Source organism: Erythranthe guttata, chromosome 10 (genome assembly GCF_056151865.1).
Source record: "Erythranthe guttata isolate IM_541 chromosome 10, IM_541, whole genome shotgun sequence".
NCBI lineage: Eukaryota > Viridiplantae > Streptophyta > Magnoliopsida > Lamiales > Phrymaceae > Erythranthe > Erythranthe guttata.
The window spans coordinates 7990900-8012854 of record NC_142542.1 but is presented as its reverse complement, the minus strand read 5'-3'; the positions used below and the strand labels follow the sequence as shown (position 1 = coordinate 8012854).

Below are 21955 nucleotides of genomic sequence, written 5' to 3'. Positions count from 1 at the left end.
ATCATTAATACGAAAAAAGGATTATTTATTACAAGAATAAATGGAAAGACCACAGCCACAAGTTGGCTTGTTGGTCACCTACTCTAACAATGTCCCACTTGATCTAAAGCCAACTACCCATGAATCGCAATTCCATCGACTTCTGATGTTTCTCCTGGACCGACCTTGGTAAAGGCTTCATGAAAGGGGTCTGCAACGTTCTCTTCCGAGGTGACTCGTTCTACTTTAACTTCACCTCCATCAAAGATCTCTCGGATCACATGATACTTCATCAGAATATGCTTAGACTTCTGATGAGATCTCGGCTCCTTAGCTTGCGCCACGGCTCCGGTGTTATCATAGTACAACGGTACTGGATCATTACCATTAGGAATGACACCCAATTCCTGGATGAATTTCCTTATCCAAGTCCCGTCTTTTGCAGCTTCGGACGCTGCAATGTATTCAACTTCGGTATTGGAATCGGCCGTCGTGCTTTGCTTGGAACTCTTCCAACACATGGCACCACCAATAAGCGTGAATATAAATCCTGAGTTCAACTTTGAGTCATCCACATCATTGAAAACTATAGTTGGTAAAGCCCTCTAACTTCAACTCAGCACGGCCTTCCGGTGAGCTGGACCGGGGTTAGACTGATATCGGCTTGTGACACTCACAGCATACGCGATATCGGGTCTAGTACACATCATGCCATACATTATGCTTCCAATGGAAGAAGCATAAGGCGTCCTTTTCATCTCCTCGATTTCACTACGTGTCTGAGGACACATGGATTTCGAGAGACGAACCCCATGGGACATTGGCAAGAATCCCTTCTTGGATTCTTCTATGCTAAACTGTTTCATAACGATGTCTGTGTACAGGCTTTGGGACAAGCCAAGCATCTTTCTTGCTCTATCTCTATAGATTCGTATTCCTAATACGTAAGATGCTTCTCCCAAATCATTCATTGAGAAGCGTGTGGACAACCATGCTTTCGTTTGTTGCAACATTCCTACGTCATTCCCAATGAGTAGAATGTCATCAACATAAAGCACCAAAAATATTACTGCCCTCCCACTAACCTTCTTGTATATACAAGGTTCATCCGGGTTCTTCTCAAAATCAAACTCTTTGATCGTTGAGTCAAACCTAATGTTCCAACTACGGGATGCTTGTTTCAATCCATAAATGGATCGCTGAAGTTTGCAAACCTTTTGCTCTCTTCTAGAAGATATGAAGCCTTCCGGCTGCGCCATGTAAATTTCTTCATCAATATCTCCATTAAGGAAAGCGGTCTTCACATCCATTTGCCATATCTCCTAGTCGTACCACGCAGCTATGGCCAGCAAAATCCTAATGGACTTCAGCATCTTGACCGGTGAAAAGGTTTCCTCATAGTCAACACCTTGCCTTTAAGTGTGTCCTTTCGCTACCAATCTAGCTTTATAGGTAGATACCTTTCCATCCACTCCAATTTTCTTCTTATAGATCCGCTTGCAGCATATGGGAACTATTCCCTTAGGTGGATCTACCAAGGTCAACACCTTGTTGGAGTACATGGAGTCCATTTCGGATTTCATGGCAGTTAGCCAATGTCCCATGTTCGCATCTGATACGGCCTCACTGTAAGTTCTTGGATCTTGTCCAAGATCATCATGATCTTCATCATTTTTGAGGAGGAATAACCTATCAGGCATTTTGCGAAATCTTTAGGATCTACGTACCAAAGGTTCAAGAGGTATATCAGTGGATTGTTGTATTGGTTCGGAACAACTATCAGGCATGTTGCATTTTGCGAACTCTTTCGGAACTACTTCAAGATCTATCATGCTGCCTTTTCTATCGGATAAAGACTCCCTTTCTAGAAATGTGGCATTTCTCGAAACAAAAGTCTTTGCTTCCTTGACATAATAGAATTCGTATCCCATTGAGTCCACGGGATACTCGACAAAGTAGCATAAGTCGGATTTGCTATCCAACTTATCTCCTAATAATCGCTTCACATAAGCGGGACAACCCCATATCCTAATATGTTTTATGTTGGGCTTCTGGGAATGCCAAAGTTCGTATGGTGTGGATTTAACTGCTTTGGTGTTAACTCTATTCAGCAAATACGCGGCAGTGCGAAGTGCATGACCCCAAAAATATGCTAGTAAGTTGGTGAACCCCATCATAGACCGAACCATGTCTAACAAGGTTCTATTCCGACGCTTGGAAACTCCATTAAGTTGAGGAGTTCCAGGTGGAGTCCATTGAGATTGTATTCCATTCTCTTTTAGATAGTCAATGAACTCGATGCTCAAGTATTCTCCACTACGATCGGATCGTAGCTTCTTAATACTTCGTCCAAGTTGCTTTTCTACTTTGTGTCTAAAATATTTGAACTTTTCAAATGTTTCGGACTTGTACTTCATCAAGTATAGAGTAACGTCGGTAAAGGTAGCCAAGTAGTTGTATCCACCCTTCGCACTTACACTTAGTGTACCACATACGTCTGTATGGATCAAATCCAAAAGACCTTTGGCCTGCTCCATTTTCCCTTTGTAGGGTGACTTGGTCATTTTCCCTTTAAGGCAAGATTCACAAATTTTTAGTGATTTCACGTCGTCCAAAGTGAACAATCCTTCACTAACAAAATCGTGCATCCTTCTTAAAGAGACATGACCTAATCTAGCGTGCCAAAGTTGTACGGGGTTTTGATCTATCGCCTTACGTTTTGCTGATATAACATTAATAGGTATTTCACTTGGATTTAGTTCATATAAGTTGTTTAATAGTCGTCCCTTGCAAATCAAATTTTCATTCTTTTGTATAATGCAAATCGAATTTCCAAAAACAAAAGTAAAACCTTCAATATCTAATACATGAATAGAAATAAGGTTACTATTGAGAGACGGAACAAATAAACAATCGTTCAAAACAATAGGAAAACTAGAATCCAAAACATTTAAGTAGATTGTGCTAATGGCTTCAGCAGCAACTCTTGCTCCATTACACATTCTTAGGTAGGTCTCACCCGATCTAAGTTTTCTACTTGTTGTCATTAGCTGCAAATCATTACATAAGTGTGAGCCACAGCCCGTATCCAATACCCAAGAAGAAGAATTGACAAACAAATTTACGTCAATGAAATACGTACTCTTTTCAGAACGTTTCTGCTTTAGGTAAGCCTTGCAGTTGTGGCGCCAATATCCTTTCTTTCCACAATAATGGCAAGCATCATCAACTTGCTTGCTAACCTTTGCCCTGGGGCCCCCACTACCTTCACCCACTTCGAACTTGATGTTTGGGAAAGGAACTCTTTCTTTTTTCTTCTTTTGGGAAGAACTCTTCTTTCCAGAAGTACCAGCAACGAGAACAGACTTCTCTTTCTTAATGGTGGACTCGAAACTAACCAACATGTTCATTAACTCATCCAAGGGAGGATCTAGTTTGTTCATGTTGAAGTTCACGATGAAGGATTCATAGGAACTAGGAAGAGACAACATGATCAAATCCAACGAGAGCTCGGCAAAGAGGGTGACATCGAGATTCAGCTTTTCAAGGAGAGTGATCATTTTGAGACAGTGCTCGTGGACCGAAGTCCCTTCCCGCAGTCTAGCAGTGATCAACTCCTTTGTAGCAGCGTACCTCGATGTCCTAATATTCTCACTATACATGCTATCGAGATGATCCTTGATATCGAAAGCAAGTAAGTGAGACTCATATTTCCTTGCAAGCGCGGGCTCCATGGCGGCTATCATGTAGCACCTAGCATGAGTGTCATCTTTCTTCCATGCTTCATAAGTTTTCTTTTCAGCATCGGTCGCAGTGTCGGGTATAGTGGCAGGAAGTCTCTCATTAAGGAAATAGAGACGCCCCTCAACGGTTAGCACAAGTTTAAGACCACGCAACTAATCTAGGTAATTATTAGGGCCATTGAGTTTATTGTCAAGGATTGACATTATGGGATTCTTAGACATGATTACCTGAGAGGTTTAGAGAAAAGGATTATTAGAAATTCGTATTAAATGAATTTTACAATTAAATGTTTGGACTTATGTTATTTAATTGTTTTCCCACTAATTTTATTGAGTTCCACTTCCCTCTAGTAGACAAACGAGAAAACCGATTTTTCTTTAATGGGTTTTAGGTCCAATAGATAAATATAACCCGTAGTTAATCGAGCCCGATTATATTTGCCCAAATGTAGATCACAATCAATCATATCCATTATATGACCCTAAATTAATTTTCCTCACACTTGATAATGACCTAAGTTAATCTCGCGAATTCAAAATCGTCGTGAGTCAAGTCTAACCATCCAATCAAAGATGCTCATAGAACTTAATTATGCCAAACTAATGCAGTCCCTAGTTAATCTAGCCGACCACGTTAATCGAGCATAACCCTTTTCTATGGATACCTTCATCGTTATGTCAATTGAATTACACCTTACCTTACCATAGCACTCCCCGCTAACACGGCTTACTACACTACAGTAAAGGGCTACACATAATTCAACCGTTGGCAGAAGGAAAGAAAAATTCAACAAATTGGTTTTTCTTTATAGCTTGAAATAATTCTTAATTAGATTAAGAATGAGGGATTTTGTAAAAGGTGTTTTATCTCATCAGAAGGTTCGGATTGGTCTATGTGATTCTTACATCTATGTTCTCTAAAGGTATATGGAAGCGCATATTGTCCTAAGAGGAACACACGACCTAACTATATAATTAATTACATTAATTAATTATCGGGTTTTAAAAATAATGATAGGACCTCAACTAGCATAAATCAATCAAATAATGTTAAGGAACTAGTAATTAAGTTGAAGTATAATCAATATTATATGTATGTTCTATTAATTGAAATCAATTTAACAATTTAAATTAATTAATAAATCTAACACATATTTACTAATGTAGATGACTGTTGATTCGATTATCTAATTGGGATTAATTGAAAATAATTTTCCGAAAATTAAAATCAATTTGTTTTAAGTTTAATTTTAGAAATCTGGAATAATTTTTTTTTATTTTTTTTATTTTCAGTGAACCGGTTCGGCCCGACCGGTCTGACCGATTCGGACCGAAATTGTCCGGTTCTGAGACCGGTCCAGTTGACCCAAATTAGTGGGTCGGGTCAGTCAGACTGAGAACTGGTCTGACCGACCCGAATCCACGTGGATTCGGTCAATTGGATCGAACATAACCACCGAACCGGCCTTTTCGACCGGTTCGATCAGAACAAATTAAAAAATGAAAATTTTAATTAAATTTCAGATCCGATTTTCCAATTTATAAAAAAATTAAAGCTGGAAAAATTCTAAACAATATTTCAAAAATATTTTAAACTTTCGAAAACTCTCAATTACATAATACAACAATCACTACTTTAATAAATCGAACATGCATCAAAATAATAGCATATTAAAAACGCAATTAATTGCGCAACAATCTCTGATACCATTGTTGGATATCGGACACGTGTACGCAGCGGAAAACAAAAATATTTTATCCGAATTTAACGAATTTAAATCACATAATCACATGCCCGATAATAGTAAACAATTATTTGCGTACCTTTTGCGAAATTAAAAACAACATACATGCGAATTATTTAATCGACAGTAAATCGATTAGCATGCTCGCATTAAATCAATTAACATACTTGTAGTAAATTACGAATTTCATGTAATGACATAAAACATACAAATTCATAAAACATACTACGATACGAACATGCATAATTTTATTTTAATTAAATCAACATCGAACGACCAAGGATTCGAAACTTTACCTCTTGAAGCGTGAGGTAGGCGCACGAAACGAAGCAAGATTGCCATGAAAACAAATCCGGGGCAGCAACGGCGAAGCGGCGGCGGCGACGGCGTGAGCAACGGCGGCGCATGAGGATCACGCGCTGACTTCGGGTGGCGCGTGGGAGCGAGTGCGTCGTTGGCACGGGGGCTCCTCCTCGATTCATCGATTCTTCGATCTTCCCCCTCTTGGATTTCACCTCGTATACTTCGATCTACTAAAACGTGGCACTAGACACGCAGTAGTTAGAATAAACGGAAAGAATAAAAAGGAAAATGATCCACCAGGATCAATCAGCCAAGGGGTGGCCGATTCCGGCGAGTGGACGGCGGCGGCGGCGATGGTGGCCGCGGAAGAGATCAGCTGAGAGAGAGAGAGAGATGAGTGGCTAGGGTTTTGTATTAGGGTTGTGTGTGTGCAAGACCTATAAATCAAGTATTTATTGTGACACCCCCTAGTAATCGTATAGCAAACCGAGAGGGTTTGCCATGCACGGAAGCTTTAAAGGTATTATTTAAGTATTTGGGTATGTGGGTAGACTCCAAGGGGTTTAGTGAACCGATTACATATTATTATTATTATTATTATTTTCTTTGAGACTTAGAATTTAAAGACGGAGTCGGCTTCGGAAGATATTTCGGCGAAGTGAATTAGTGGGAGGGTGGAGTATACGTCTAATTACCCAATAATTTCGTAATATCGACTTTTTAAGTGGTGTCACCTTGATAAAACATAGAAAAAGGTTAAAGTCCATAATTAAAACTACATATTAATAAGTGGGCCATAGTTTAACAAAAGGGGCCCATATTCGGAGGACTTAGTCTCCTTTACCACGGATAATAATACACATGAGCTACTATAGAAACAGTAATTTTCCTAAGGACAATATACACAAAAAATAGCACTACAAGCAAATTAAGTAGATCCTCCATACGAACCAAAAACCCGGAGTCGGCCTCTCGAAACTTCGACTAGTCCAATCCGGTGGAGTGAGTAGTACTAGTACCTGCAAACGGAGAATATCTATATGAGCTAACAAAGCTCAGTAAGGTTATCGAAAGATACCGAGAATTTAAAATATAGTCATACTACATATACTATATAATAATATCACAAGTACAACAACATTTAACACAATTTACATGTCTAGGACATATAATTCATTAACTATAGAAAACGTTTTATCGGATCCGATGAGAAATCAACTTCTTTACTTAGAACATGAGAAGATTATTCTGAGCCCGTTTTGGTGGAATCAAACCACCCAACTGTAGTATCTATGGTTGGAATACCGGCCCCCCGTATCCTTTCTCATCTTTTCTAAGTATTTCATTAATCCCCCAATTTATTTTATTTAATTACAAAAAGGCACGGCCGAAGTATTTAGAATTTCGGTTGAGTACATAAAGGTATCAATATTCCACAATAACCCATAAGAAATATAAAAGCCACAAAACATCATAAATATCAATCAAGTGACAATTAAACACATATTTCACAAAAGATTAACCATTATCGAATTGTGTACTCACGCATACTCACCCAAGAATATAACACAAACTTAATAAGGATCAACCTATCTTCTATCTTTCCTTAAGCTACTAAATTTCAATTAAATTCTAGGATCAAGGAACCATATTAGTTTTGGAGGTTTCGGGTATTCAGCACAACACCCCTGAACTTTTGAAAATTACAGTTCTGCCCCCAAAGTTCAAGACTCACACATGCAATATACTCTAAAGTTCAAAAATTCATACTTTCATGAAAATCGACCCTTAACTTAACTGAAATTCAGATTAATGCAGAAAACTCAGTTATAAGTGATTTGATGCAGAATTTCCGGAAATTACATAGTTCACCCTAGCTTCTCTAGATCTAGACATGCAAGACCTCTAAAATGCACAAATTCCATTTTCTAGCAAAACCCCTTTAAAACTGAATATTACCCTTTACTAAATGCTGGAAAACAGACCTGGAATTCTAATTGGAACCAATTTCTCGAAAATTACAGATTTACCCCAAAACTCTTTCAAATTACACATGCAACAACACTATGATTTCAAAATCCACTTTTTCATGAAAAATCCCCAAAAATCCGAAATCTTTATTCAAAATATGCAGAAAACGAAGTTAAGATTTTAATTTATGCAACAACTTTGAAAATTCCATTTTCCACCCCAAAACTTTTAGATCCATACATGCAAGGCCACTAGGAGTTCAAAAATTACTTTTTTTTTCTTAAAAATTTTCCTAAATCTGGAATTTCAGTTCAATAAATGCTAAAAACCATTTTTGAAAACTTATATGAATCTGACTTCTCACAAATTGCAGATCTGGCCCGAAAATATGCCGATTTACACCTTCAACCCCATAACTTTTCCCAATTTAATTTCTTCACAATTTTCGAAATAACTGAAACTTCTATGAAGGTAATCAACTCAAATCTACCATTTAAGACCTCTGATCATACATGCAATAACATAAATCATATGAACTAACAAAAAGGAACAAGTAAATGCAAGAATTAACACAAAAACAAGAATTAGGGGTGTCTTTTAATTAATTTCGAAATTTATTCTTGATACTTTGATACCTCCATTTGCAGCAAGGATTTCGATTCCTTACCTCAAAACAGAAGGGAAATAAAAGGCTAGATGAAAAGGGGAAGGTTCTTGGGAACCTTCAAAGAAAAACCGAAAGTTAGAAGGGGAAGAACGAAGAAGAAAGAAGAGGTGGAAGAACTTGGAATGGCAGCTTCTTACCTTCTTCAAGCTTGCAGATTTAGCCAAGCTACCTTAATGTGGAATGACACGGTGTAGATTTCAAGGTGAGAAGTGTTCTCATTAGTGAAGGGGCACCATGTATTTATAGTGTTCTTGGAGAATTCAAGGGCAAGGGTGAGATAGGGAATTCTCATTGTTGGTTTGAGAAGTATCTTGCTGATTTTGGGGGTGGTTCGAGCTTTGGTGGAGCTTCTATCAATGGTGGTTTCGGTGGTTTGAAAGAGGAAAGAACAAGGAAGAAGGAGAGGGGTTTGGGTGCAGCCGAAATGAGGGGGAGAGAGGGACTCTTGACCTTCTAGTTAAGCATGCTAGAGATGGAGTGTAGGATTGGGTTAATAGGGGTTAGGCTAGGCTTAGGATAATCATTTATTTATTTTCTAATTATTTAATAATCCACCCCTAATTACTCACACATACACGGCACACACATACATATATATATATTCATATATATTATATATTATGGTAATTTCTAATATGCATGCATAATTACCGAAACACATAGGCACATAAGGTCACGTAATAAATTTGATATCTAATAATTCGGATATCAATAATTCACGTATAGCCCTATTTTTGGTAAAATTTAGTATTTACGTGACTAGAGGTTTTATTATCGTGTTTTGAACACGTGGGGTGTTACATTTATAGTGTCTTTCATAAAAGCCCTATCGGGCTTAAGTTGGACCGGGCCCAACAGCTTAAGTTCGTTAGTTCTTTACTCGCTCGTTTCTCTCAATTCAATGATCGGGAAGTTGTAACGATTACATTTTCGGAATCATTATAATATCCTCGTCATTACGAGTGCCGATACTCAATTTCCAACATTCTAAAAGTGGAAACCCTAATTCAGTGCACTTTCTAAATTTAAAAACTTTCCGATTTAGAAAGTCCACTAAGATGTTCGCCTATTCTTTTCCTTTTCTTATTCTAATTCATAATTCCAAATTATGAATGTTGGACTCAATCATATTGACTTTTAATCATGCAAAGATAAAACATTTTTATCTAGGGTAAATTACACACACACCCCTGAGGTAAGCTTAAATAACTGTAAGGTCCCTGTGGTATCAATAATTACACTTAGCCCCCTGAAACGTAGTAAGAAACTGTAATGGGATAATGAATTGGATACGTTATTCCGATAGGGTTCTAACGGACTATTGGTTTCAGAAAGTAGTGAAGACAACAAAGAGCTATGTGGTGACATGGCTCCCCGAACATTCCCGAACATTTCTTAAATCACCCATAGCTCTTTGTTGTCTCCACCACTTTCTGAAACCAATAGCCCGTTAGAACCCTATCGGAATAACGTATCCAATTCATTATCCCATTAGAGTTTCTGACTATGTTTCAGGGGGCTGAGTGTAATTATTGATACCACAGGGACCTTACAGTTATTTAAGCTTACCTCAGGGGGGTGTGTGTAATTTACCCTTTTATCTATGACCATTTATTCAAAGATCTCATGTGCACGAGCAGTGTGACCCTCGATGGTTCAGGTGTAAGCTAGCCGTGGGCCCACAACCCTTTGTGGTCAAAACTTATCCCTTAGAGTTACGATTAAGATGAAGCTCGTTTCACCTTAATCACCCAAGGAATCAAGAATGGCGTCTAGCAACTACGCGTCATGATTCCCTCGATACAAATGAAGTTCCTGCAAGAAACTATTTAATTTGGTTAGCGTACAGTACGATCCCTTCGATTCATATGTCCCGATTGAACTAGAGGCATTGGTTCATCGAGACCTCCTTATTAGTTCAATGAATGTGCGATCGTTCTAAGTGTTGTAATCGGTACGTGCATGACTTAGAGAATCGAATTCTCTAATCATCACTTAGTCAGCTCTGGCCAGAGACTTAGAGATTACAAACTATGAGAACACACAGGACATCCAAAACTGTTCTAGCGATCAAATCCCCGACTACAATGCACAAACCTCCCACTAGATTTCGGACTGCACGAACACTGGCCCTTGGGGCGGTCCTCGGTGGAACTCAGGGACATGTCACGATACAACTGGTCCTCTAGTGAAGTCACGGTGATGTCTACGTCATAAGGACTAATGGTGTACAACTAGACATAGAGATTTTAGGGTGAGGGAGTTCAGTGAACTCGTCAACTTATGAGCACCCACTTATGCATGCCGACATCACAATACCATTCACTGATGAGATGCAGTACACATACACTAAGTGCTAGTCTCTTAATGGGAAAGGCCGATATCCTCATTGGTGGCGGAACCCTTCGACTTGGAACAGGTTTAACAGTTATAATACTAAAGTAAATATCTCACGATCCTAACGATCAATTACTAGTACTTGTAGTAATTGTAAGGATTATATCTATGTTGTGACAAAGGGACAAATGTATAGAATGCCAAGGTGTTTTATCATTAATACGAAAAAGGTTTATTTATTACAATAATAAATGGAAAGACCAGAGCCACAAGTTGGCTTGTTGGTCACCTACTCTAATAATCTCCCACTTGACCTAAAGCCAACTACCCATGAATCATAATCCCATGGACTCACGATTTTTCTCGTAGACCGACCTTGGTAAAGCCTTCGTGAAGGGGTTTGCAATGTTCTCTTCCGAGGTGACTCGTTCTACTTTAACTTCACCTCTATCAATGATCTCTTAGATCACATGATACTTTATCAGAATATGCTTGAACTTCTGATGAGATCTCGACTCCTTAGCTTGCGCCACGGCTCCGGTGTTATCATAGTACAACGGTACTAGATCATTAGCATTAGGAATGACACCCAACTCTTGAATGAATTTCCTTATCCAAGTCCCTTCTTTTGCAGTTTCGGACGCTGCAATGAATTCAACTTCGGTAGCGGAGTCGGCCGTCGTGCTTTGTTTGGACCTCTTCTAACCCACGGCACCACCATTAAGCGTGAATATAAACCCCGAGTTCGACTTTGAGTCATCCACATCCGATTGAAAACTAGAGTCGGTAAAGCCCTCTAATTTCAACTCGGCACCCCCATAGACCAAAAATATATCCTTAGTCCTTCGTAAGTACTTGAGGATATCCTTTACGGCTTTCTAGTGAGCTGGACTGGGGTTAGACTGATATCGTCTTGTGACACTCACAGCATACGCGATATCGGGTCTAGTACACAGCATGCCATACATTATGCTTCATATGGAAGAAGCATAAGGCGTCCTTTTCATCTCCTCGATTTCACTAGGTGTCTGAGGACACATGGATTTCGAGAGACGAACTCCATAGGACATTGGCAAACATCCCTTCTTGGATTCTTCCATGCTAAACCGTTTGATAACGGTGCCTATGTACAGGCTTTGGGACAAGCCAAGCATCTTTCTTACTCTATCTCTATAGATTCGTATTCCTAATACCTAAGATTTTTCTCTCAAATTCTTCATTGAGAAACGTGGGGAAAACATGCTTTCATGTGTTGCAACATTCATACGTCATTCCCAATGAGTAGAATGTCATCAACATAAAGCACCAAAAATATTACTGCCCTCCCACTAACCTTCTTGTATACACAAGGTTCCTCCGGGTTCTTCTCAAAATCAAACTCTTTTATGATCGAGTAGAATCTAATGTTCTAACTTTGGGATGCTTGTTTCAATCCATAAATGGATCGCTGGAGTTTGCAAACCTTTTGCTCACTTCCAGAAGATATGAAGCCTTCCGGCTGCGCCATGTAAATTTCTTCCTCAATGTCTCCATTAAGGAAAGCGGTCTTCACATCCCTTTGCCATATCTCCTAGTCGTACCACGCAGCTATGGCCAGCAAAATCCTAATGGACTTCAGCATCGTGACCGGTGAAAAGGTTTCCTCATAGTCAACACCCTGCCTTTAAGTGTATCCTTTCGCTACCAATCTAGCTTTATAGGTCGATGCCTTTCCATCCACTCCATTTTTCTTCTTATAGTTCCGCTTGCAACATATAGTTCCACACCTTGTTAGAGTACATGGAGTCCATTTCAGATTTCATGGCAGTTAGCCAATGTCCCATGTCTGCATCCAATAGGTCCTCATTGAATGTCTGCATCAAGTATGCCGGTAAGGTGGTGAACCCCATCATAGATCGAACCATGTCTAACAAGGTTCTATTCCAACGTTCGGAAACTCCATTAAGTTGAGGAGTTCCAGGTGGAGTCCATTGAGATTGTAATACATTCTCTTTTACGTAGTCAATGAACTCGATGCTCAAGTATTCTCCACCACGATCGGATCGTAGTTTCTTAATACTTCGTCCAAGTTGCTTTTCTACTTCGTGTCTAAAATCTTTGAACTTTTCAAATGTTTCGGACTTGTACTTCATCAAGTACACGTACCCGTACCTAGAGTAATCGTCGGTAAAGGTAGCGAAGTAGTTGTATCCACCCTTTGCACTTACACTTAGTGGACCACATACGTCTGTATGGATCAAATCCAAAAGACCTTTGGCCTGCTCCATTTTCCCTTTTTGGGGTGACTTGGTCATTTTCCCTTTAAGTCAAGATTCACAAGTTTGTAGTGATTTCACGTCGTCCAAAGTGAACAATCCTTCACTAACAAAAAAATTCATCCGTGCCAAAGTTGTCCGGGGTTTTGTTCTATCTCCTTATGTTTGGCTTATATAACATAAATTGGTATTTCATTTGGATTTAGTTCATATAAGTTGTTTAGTAGTTGTCCCTTGCAAATCAAATTTTCATCCTTTTGTATAATGCAAATCGAATTTCCAAAAACAAAAGTAAAACCTTCAATATCTAAACCATGAATAGAAATAAGGTTTCTAATGAGAGACGGAACAAATAAACAATCGTTCAAAACAATAGGAAAACTAGAATCCAAAACATTTAAGTAAATTGTGCCAATGGCTTTACCAACAACTCTTGCTCCATTCCCCATCCTTAGGTACGTCTCACCCGCTATAAGCTTTCTATTTCTTGTCATTAACTGCAAATCATTACATAAGAGTAAGCCACAACCCGTATCTAATACCCAAGAAGAACAATTGAAAGACAAATTTACGTCAATGAAATACGTACCCTTTTTAGAACGTTTCTACTTTAGGTAAGCCTTGCAGTTGCAGCGCCAATGTCCTTTCTTTCCACAATGATGGCAAGCATCATCAACTTGGTTGCTGACTTTCGCCTTAGGGCCCCCACTACTTTCACCCACTTCGAACTTGTAGTTTGGGAAGGGAACTCTTTCCTTTCTCTTCTTTTGGGAAGAACTGTTCATTCTAGAAGTAGCAACAACGAGAACATACTTCTCTTTCTTAATAGTAGACTCAAAACTGACTAACATGTTCATTAACTCATCCAAAGGAGGATCAAGTTTGTTCATGTTGAAGTTCACTATGAACGATTCATAGGAACTAGGAAGAGACAACATGATCAATCCAACGAGAGCTCGGCAGGGAGGGTGACATCAAGGTTCACTAGCTTTTCAAGGGAGTGATCATTTTGAGACAGTGGTCGTGTTCGCGCAGTCTCGCAGTGATCAACTCCTTTGTAGCAAGGTACCTCGATGCCCTAATATTCTCACTATACATGCTATCGAGATGAGCCTTGATATCGAAAGCATGTAAGTGAGACTCATATTTCATCGCAAGCGCGGGCTCCATGGCGGCTATAATGTAGCACATATCATGAGTGTGGTCTTTCATTAGTGGCGGAACCCTTCGACTATATCATGAGACTCATACACTAAGTGCTAGTCTCTTAATGGGAAAGGCCGATATCCTTATTAGTGGCGGAACCCTTCGACTAGGAACAGGTTTAACAGTTATAATACTAAATATCTCACGATCCAAACGATCAATTACTAGTACTTGTAGTAACTGTAAGAATTATATCTATGTTGTGACAAAGGGACAAGGATATAGAATGCCAAGGTATTTTATCATTAATACGAAAAAGTTTTATTTATAACAATAATAAATGGAAAGACCAGAGCCACAAGTTGTCTTGTTGGTCACCTACTCTAACAGTTGGCCAATCTCGAATCGCCATCACCTTGTCCTCATCAACCTCTATACCTTTAGCACTAACAACATAACCAAGAAACACAATTGTTTTTCCGTACAAAAAATACATTTCTTAAGATTAGCAAACAACCTCTCTTTCCTTAAAACCTTTAAAATAAGTGCTAGGTGTTCAACGTGATCATCAAGGTTTTACTAGGTGCATTAGTTAGCTCAAAAGGCATAACCGACCATTCATACAAGCCATATTTTGTTTTAAATGCAGTTTTCCACTCATCACCTTCTTTCGTTCTAATTTGATGATAACCACTCTTAAGATCAATTTTAGAGAACACGCAAGACCCATGCAATTCATCTAACATATCATCTAGTCTATGAATAGGATGACGATACTTTACCGTGATATTGTTGATGGCTCGACAATCAACACACATTCTCCATGTCCCATCCTTCTTAGGTACTAGCAACACCGGAACTGCACAAGGGCTCATACGCTCTCTAATATGTCCTTTCTCCAGTAGCTCATCAACCTGCCGTTGAAGTTCCTTTGTCTCCTCGGGACTACTCTGATATGCTGATCGGTTTGGAATTGTTGCACCTGGTATGAAGAGAATTTGGTGCTCAATTCCTCGAATTAGTGGTAAGCCAGGTGGTACCTCCTCGGGAAAGACATCTTCAAATTCCTGCAAAAGTGAAGCAACATTGCTCGGCAATGATTGGACAAGTTCGGTAGTACTCAAAAGGGCCCCTTGTACATAAGTACTATAAGGAGCTCTTGCGATAATAAAGCTCTCTTGATCTCACTTTTTTTTTTTTTGCAATGAAGTTGTATTTTTTCCCCTCGTGCACTCTCATTTTTTTTATCACTCTCTTTTGTTTTGACACTTCTCTCCTTTTCTCTTCTCTCCTTTTCTTTTCTCTCAATCTCACCACCTCTCTGTTTTTCTTTACACTTCTCACTCTTTTTTTGTATCTTAAGTTGTTTATCAAGAACTTGTTTTGGACTTAATGGTACAAGTGTCATGGGTTGATTTTTACTGATAAAAGAGTACCTATTGGTGTACCCGTCATGTGTTGCTCGGCGGTCGTACTGCCATCGTCTCCCCAATAGGACATGGCATGCTTTCATAGGCACCACATCACACAACATTTCATTCTCATACTTCCCAATGGAAAATGCCACTAACACTTGCTTTGTCACCATAACATTTTTGTTAGGACACTCACTAGCTATGTGTCACATGCCATGGCAGTTGAAACATTTCATATCTGGATTCTTAGAAGTGGAGGGTTCAGTGTTACCTTGTTTGAATGTTGTCGCTAGTTTGGCATCCTTAGAAGGTTCGAATTTAGGTTTGGTTGATGGCCATTCATCCCGTTTAGGTGCTGCCTTCCACGAATTTGAAGTGATTGCACATGTTCCCTTCCTAAACAAACTCCTCCGCTTCAGTTGTTGTTCGACTTTGATAGCTTGGTGCACCATATCCGTGAATTTCACATAGTGTTTCATCTCCACAACATCTCCTATTACACGATTTAAGCCATGTAGGAATCTAGCCATGGTAGCTTCACTATCTTCTTGTGCACTTGCTCGGATCATAGCAACTTCTATCTCTTTGTAGTACTCATCGACGCTACTCGATCCTTGAGTTAGGCATTGAAACTTGTTGAACAACTCTCTGTGTAGTAATTTGGAATGAAACGTTTCCTCATGATGGCCTTCATCTCATCCCATGTTTCAACATGTTGCTCATAATTTCTCCTCATTTCCGTCAACAATTGATCCCACCAAATAATAGCATAATCAGTGAATTCAGTTGCAGCAAGCTTTACCTTTTTGTTTTCGGAGTAGTTATGACATTCGAAGACCATTTCTATCTTCTTCTCCCATTCTAGATAAGCCTCCGGGTCACTTCTGCCTTGAAATGCGGAATCGTCACCTTGATGTTTCCCAAATCGTCATCTTGTCTAGGCCTTCTTCCATCGTTAGCACTTCTATACCCACCTCCAAACCTTCCTCCACTCACTCGACGTTCATTGAGTTCCTCTAATTCTTCTTCATCTTGAGCATCACCCCATTGTGCCCTTGGTTGCACTCACCTAGGTGGTTCCATTCTCATCACCCGCCTCATCTCGCTCACCAATACTTGCATTTGGAACTTTAAAATGCCTGGTTGTTGCCCCTCTTCAGTTGAATTATCTCCTCCATTTTGTGACATGTTACGAAATCTGTAAGATAATATTAAAAACCTCACAAACATTCCCTCACGTCTTTCCCTCGATATGATGTCACTCACACTCGTGTTTAACACTCAATCGGCTTTTACCCTCTTATATTATCACCACTCTGACTTTTTTCTCCTCGTTGTATCTTCTTTTCACTCTTAATTGAACTCAAGAACAATCGAGAATAAAATAGCAATTCAAACTGTGACTCATACAAACAAATCATAAGAATCAAGAATTAAAGTCCTAAGAGATGCAAGTAATCTCTATAGAGATAAATGCTACAGAAAATGGAAATCTAGGATAAAGATAGCATATTGAAGATTAAGCTGAGATTTTCTTTCCATTATTTTCCTTTCTTTTTTTTTTTCTTTTTTTTTTCTTTTTCTTTTTCTTTTCTTTTTCTTTTTGTTATTTTTTATTTTTTATTTTTTTCTTGGCTTTCTTTGAGCAACAAATACGAAATTACAAGATAAATTGAAACTTGCCTTTGAAACCAAGGATTTGAATACCAACATGTGACGAAACCCAATAACAATATATGGTTTTGGAACCCCAAGACTCCCCAAAGAAACATACGATGACGCCACGCCCAGAGTTCAAGATGGATTCAAGAATCGTGATGATAACCTGATTGTTTGAACGCCACGAGATAACTTGATAAGTTCAAAAGCTCTTTCATGATAGAAAGAAGAATACTAATATCTCACAAAATGATTTCTGAATTGATTGCTGAAACATGCAACTTAACCCCTTTATATAGGGTTCAATATTCTCTAATCTATGGAAATAATCTAAGAACATGGAACTATTATCTATCTAATCAAATCAGTCACAAATCAGCTAATCTAATTAAAATTTATTGATTCTAAATTAAGGAAACATCTTAATCAGAATATTGATATTCTAAAGCTGAAATTGCACAAGTGGAGGACTCTCCAAAGCCTTGAAAAACATGTTTGCTTCAATTAGACCCTTCCATAACTGATATCTTTGTGATTGACTTCCCTCCAATCTGACTTGGAACCATTTGAATTGCAAATGGGCTTGTACATGGATTTCAACTCATGTTGGGCCTCCAATTGTTCGCCATCTCAACTTCTTTTTGAATCAGCCCATACGCTGCTTCCTTGAAATGCTTGGCTCTAAGCCTTGTCATTGGTCCGCTTGGCAAGCTTAGTGGCTCTTGGTGGTCTTCTTCTATTATGGTTCCATTTGTATCATTCTCCACATCTTGAGAAGGATTTGTCCTCAAATCTACATCACCTACATCAAATAGAGATAAGTCAGAAACATTAAAGCTAGGACTAACACCATACTCACCAGGTAGTTCAAGTTTGTAGACATTGTATTGATACGTTCCACCACTTGAAATGGTCCATCACCCCATGGAAGAAGTTTAGATCTTCTTTGTTGAGGAAACCGATCCTTTCTCATATATAGCCATACCCAATCTCCTGGTTCGAAGACAACTTTCTTGCGCCCCTTATTAGCTTGCTTGACATATTGCTTAGTCCGACGCTCTATATGTTGCCTTGCCTTCTCATGAAGTTGTTTTACAAAATCTGTTTTTTTTTTCGCCATCTAAGTTAACCCTCTCATCCAAAGGTAAAGGGGTTAAATCCAAATGAGTCAAAGGATTAAAACCATAAACAATCTCAAATGGTGAAAACTTAGTTGCAGAATGAACACAACGATTATAAGTAATTCAACATGCGGTAAACAATCTTCCCAAGTTTTCAAGTTTTTTTGTATAATTGCACGCAATAAAGTAGAAAAGTCCTATTGACTAGTTCCGTTTGACCATCAGTTTGTGGGTACATGTAGTAGAGAGCAACAATCTAGTTCCTAACTTACCCTTAAAGTCTTCCAAAAGTAACTTAAAAACCTTGCATCTCTATCAGAAACAATAGTCATTGGCATGCCATGCAACCTAAAAAATAAATTCGCTACATGTGATGCATCATCAGTTTTATGGCATGCAATAAAGTTAGCCATTTTAGAGAACCTATCAACAACCACAAAAACTGAATCTCTCCCCCTCTTTGTCCTAGGTAAACCCAAAACAAATTCCATAGAGATATCAACCCAAGGTGCATTTGGAATATGTAGGGGAGTGTACAAACCATATGGTTGAAGCCTAGATTTAGCTTGCTTGCAACTAATGCATATTGCACAAATTTTCTCTACATCATGTTTCATGCGTATCCAAAAGAAATGCTCATGCAACACACATAAATTCTTAGCCACCCCAAAGTGTCCCATCAAACCACCGTTATGTGATTCCCGAACAAGTAATTCACGCAAAGATGAATGTGGCACACATAACTTGTTCTCTCGAAATAAAAAACCATCACGCAAATAGAACTTCCCGTATGCCCCATTAGTGCAATTTTGAAATTAATCACCAAAATCAGAATCCGTGGTATACAAGTTCTTAATATACTCAAATCCAAGCAACTTAGTACTAAGTGTTGAAAGCAAAACATACCTTCGTGACAATGCATCAGCAACTATGTTCTCCTTACCTTGCTTGTATTTGATAACATAAGGAAAAGTTTCGATGAATTCCACCCACTTGGCATGACGCTTGCTCAATTTGTATTGTCCCTTTAGATGCTTCAAGGATTCATGATCGCTACGAATCACAAACTCTTTTGCCCACAAGTAGTGCTGCCATGTCACTAGAGTTCGAACCAGTGCATACAATTCCTTGTCATATGTAGGATATTTTAAAGCTACCCCACTTAATTTTTCACTAAAGTATGCAATTGGTCTTCCTTCTTGCATTAGTAAACCGCTAATACCTATACCTGATGCATCATATTCAATTTTAAACATTTTAGTGAAGTTAGGCGAAACAAGTAATGGTGCATTAGTCAATTTATCCTTGATGAGTTGAAATTCCCATTCTTGTTCCTCTCCCCACTTGAATGGAACGTTCTTCTTGATAACTGTTGTAAGAGGTGCTGCTATGCTGCTGAAATCTCGAACAAAGCGCCTATAAAATCCAGCCATGCCATGAAAGCTCCTTACTTAAGTCACCAATGTAGGTGTTGGCCAATCTCGAACCGCCATCACCTTGTCCTCATCAACCTCTATACCTTTAGCACTAACAACATAACCAAGAAACACAAGTTTGTCCGTACAAAAAGTACATTTCTTAAGATTAGCAAACAACCTCTCTTTCCTTAAAACCTTTAAAATAAGTGCTTGGTGTTCAACGTTATCATCAAGGTTTTTGCTGTAAATCAGAATATCATCAAAATACACAACTCTAAATTTACCAAGAAATGCACGTAAAACATGGTTCATGAGCCTCATAAAAGTACTAGGTCAATTAGTAACCCAAAAGGCATAACCAACCATTCGTACAAGCCATATTTTGTTTTAAATGCAGTTTTCCACTCATCACATTCTTTCATTCTAATTTGATGATAACCACTCTTAAGATCAATTTTAGAGAACACGCAAGACATATGCAATTCATCTAACATATCATCTAGTCTAGGAATAGGATGACGATACTTTACCGTGATATTGTTGATGGCTCAACAATCAACACACATTATCCATGCCCCATCCTTCTTAGGTACTAGCAACACCGGAACTGCACAAGGGCACATACTCTCCCTAATTTGTCCTTTCTCCAGTAGCTCATCAACCTGCCGTTGAAGTTCTTTTGTCTCCTTGGGACTACTCTGATAGGCTGGTCGGTTTGGAATTATTGCACCTGGTATGAAGTCAATTTGGTGCTCAATTCCTCGAATTGGTGGTAAGCCAGGTGGTGCCTCCTGGGGACAGACATCTTCAAATTCCTGCAAAAGTGAAACAACATTGCTCGGCAATGATCTGACAAGTTCGTTAGTACTCAAAAGGGCCTTCTTGTACATAAGTACTATAAGGAGCTCTTGCGATAATAAAGCTCTCTTGATCTCACTTTTTTTTGCAATGAAGTTGTATTTTTTCCCCTCATGCACTCTCATTTTTTTTATCACTCTCTTTTTATGTGACACTTCTCTCCGTTTCTCTTCTGTCCTTTTCTTTTCTCTCAATCTCACCATCTCTTTTTTTTTCTTTACACTTCTCACTCTTTATTTGTATCTTGAGTTGATCTTCAAGAACTTGTTTTGGACTTAATGGTACAAGTGTCATGGGTTGCTTTTTACTGATAAAAGAGTACATATTGGTGTACCCGTCATGTGTTGCTCAGCGGTCGTACTGCCATGGTCTCCCCAATAGGACACGGCATGCTTGCATCTGCACCACATCACACAACACTTCATTCTCATACTTGCCAATGGAAAATGCAACTTGTTGAACAACTCTCTGTGTAGTAATTTGGAATGAAATGTTTCATCCTGATGGCCTTCATCTCATCCCATGTTTCAACATGTTGCTCATAATTTCTCCTAGTTTCCTTACACAATTGATCCCACCAAATAATAGCATAATAAATTGCAGCAAGCTTGACCTTTTTGTTTTCGGAGTAGTTATGACATTCGAAGACCATTTCTATCTTCTTCTCCCATTCTAGATAAGCCTTTGGGTCATTTCTGCCTTGAAATGCGTAATTGTCACCTTGATGCTTCCCAAATCGTCATCTTGCCTAGGCCTTCTTCCATCGTTAGCACTTCTATACCCACGTCCAAACCTTCCTCCATTCAGTCGACGTTCATCGAGTTCCTCTAATTCTTCATCTTGAGCATCACCCCATTGTGCCCTTGGTTGCACTCGCCTAGGTGGTTCCATTCTCATCACCCGCCTCATCGATCTCGCTCACCAATGATTGCATTTGGAACTTTGCAAAGCCTGGTTGTTGCCCCTCTTCAGTTGAATTATCTCCTCCATTTTGTGACATGTTACAAGATCAGTAAGATAATATTAAAAACCTCACAAACACTCCATCACGTCTTTCCCTCAATATGATGTCACTCACACTCGTGTTTAACACTCAATCGGATTTTACCCTCTTATATTCTAACCACTCTGACTTTTTCCGCTCGTTGTATCTTCTTTTCACTCTTAATTGAACTCAAGAACAATCGAGAATCAAATAGAAATTCAAAGTGTGACTCAATCAAACAAATCACAAGAATCAAGAATTAAAGTCCTAAGAGATGCAAGTATTCTCTATAGAGATAAATGCTGCAGAATATGGAAATCTAGGATAAAGATACCACATTGAAGATTACGCTG

General features: G+C 38.9%; 1 protein-coding gene across 1 annotated transcript; it reads right to left on the bottom strand.

The window, feature by feature from the left end:
- Positions 1-14727: 14727 nt before the first annotated feature.
- On the bottom strand, positions 14728-16091 carry LOC148767426 (uncharacterized; the record flags this gene model as incomplete). Its single annotated transcript, XM_088824611.1, has 3 exons — positions 15833-16091; positions 15398-15760; positions 14728-15329 (listed from the first exon to the last, which is right to left on the bottom strand). Coding segments are annotated over exons 1-3 (1224 nt in total), but the record flags the coding sequence as incomplete, so codon positions are not given.
- Positions 16092-21955: the final 5864 nt, after the last annotated feature.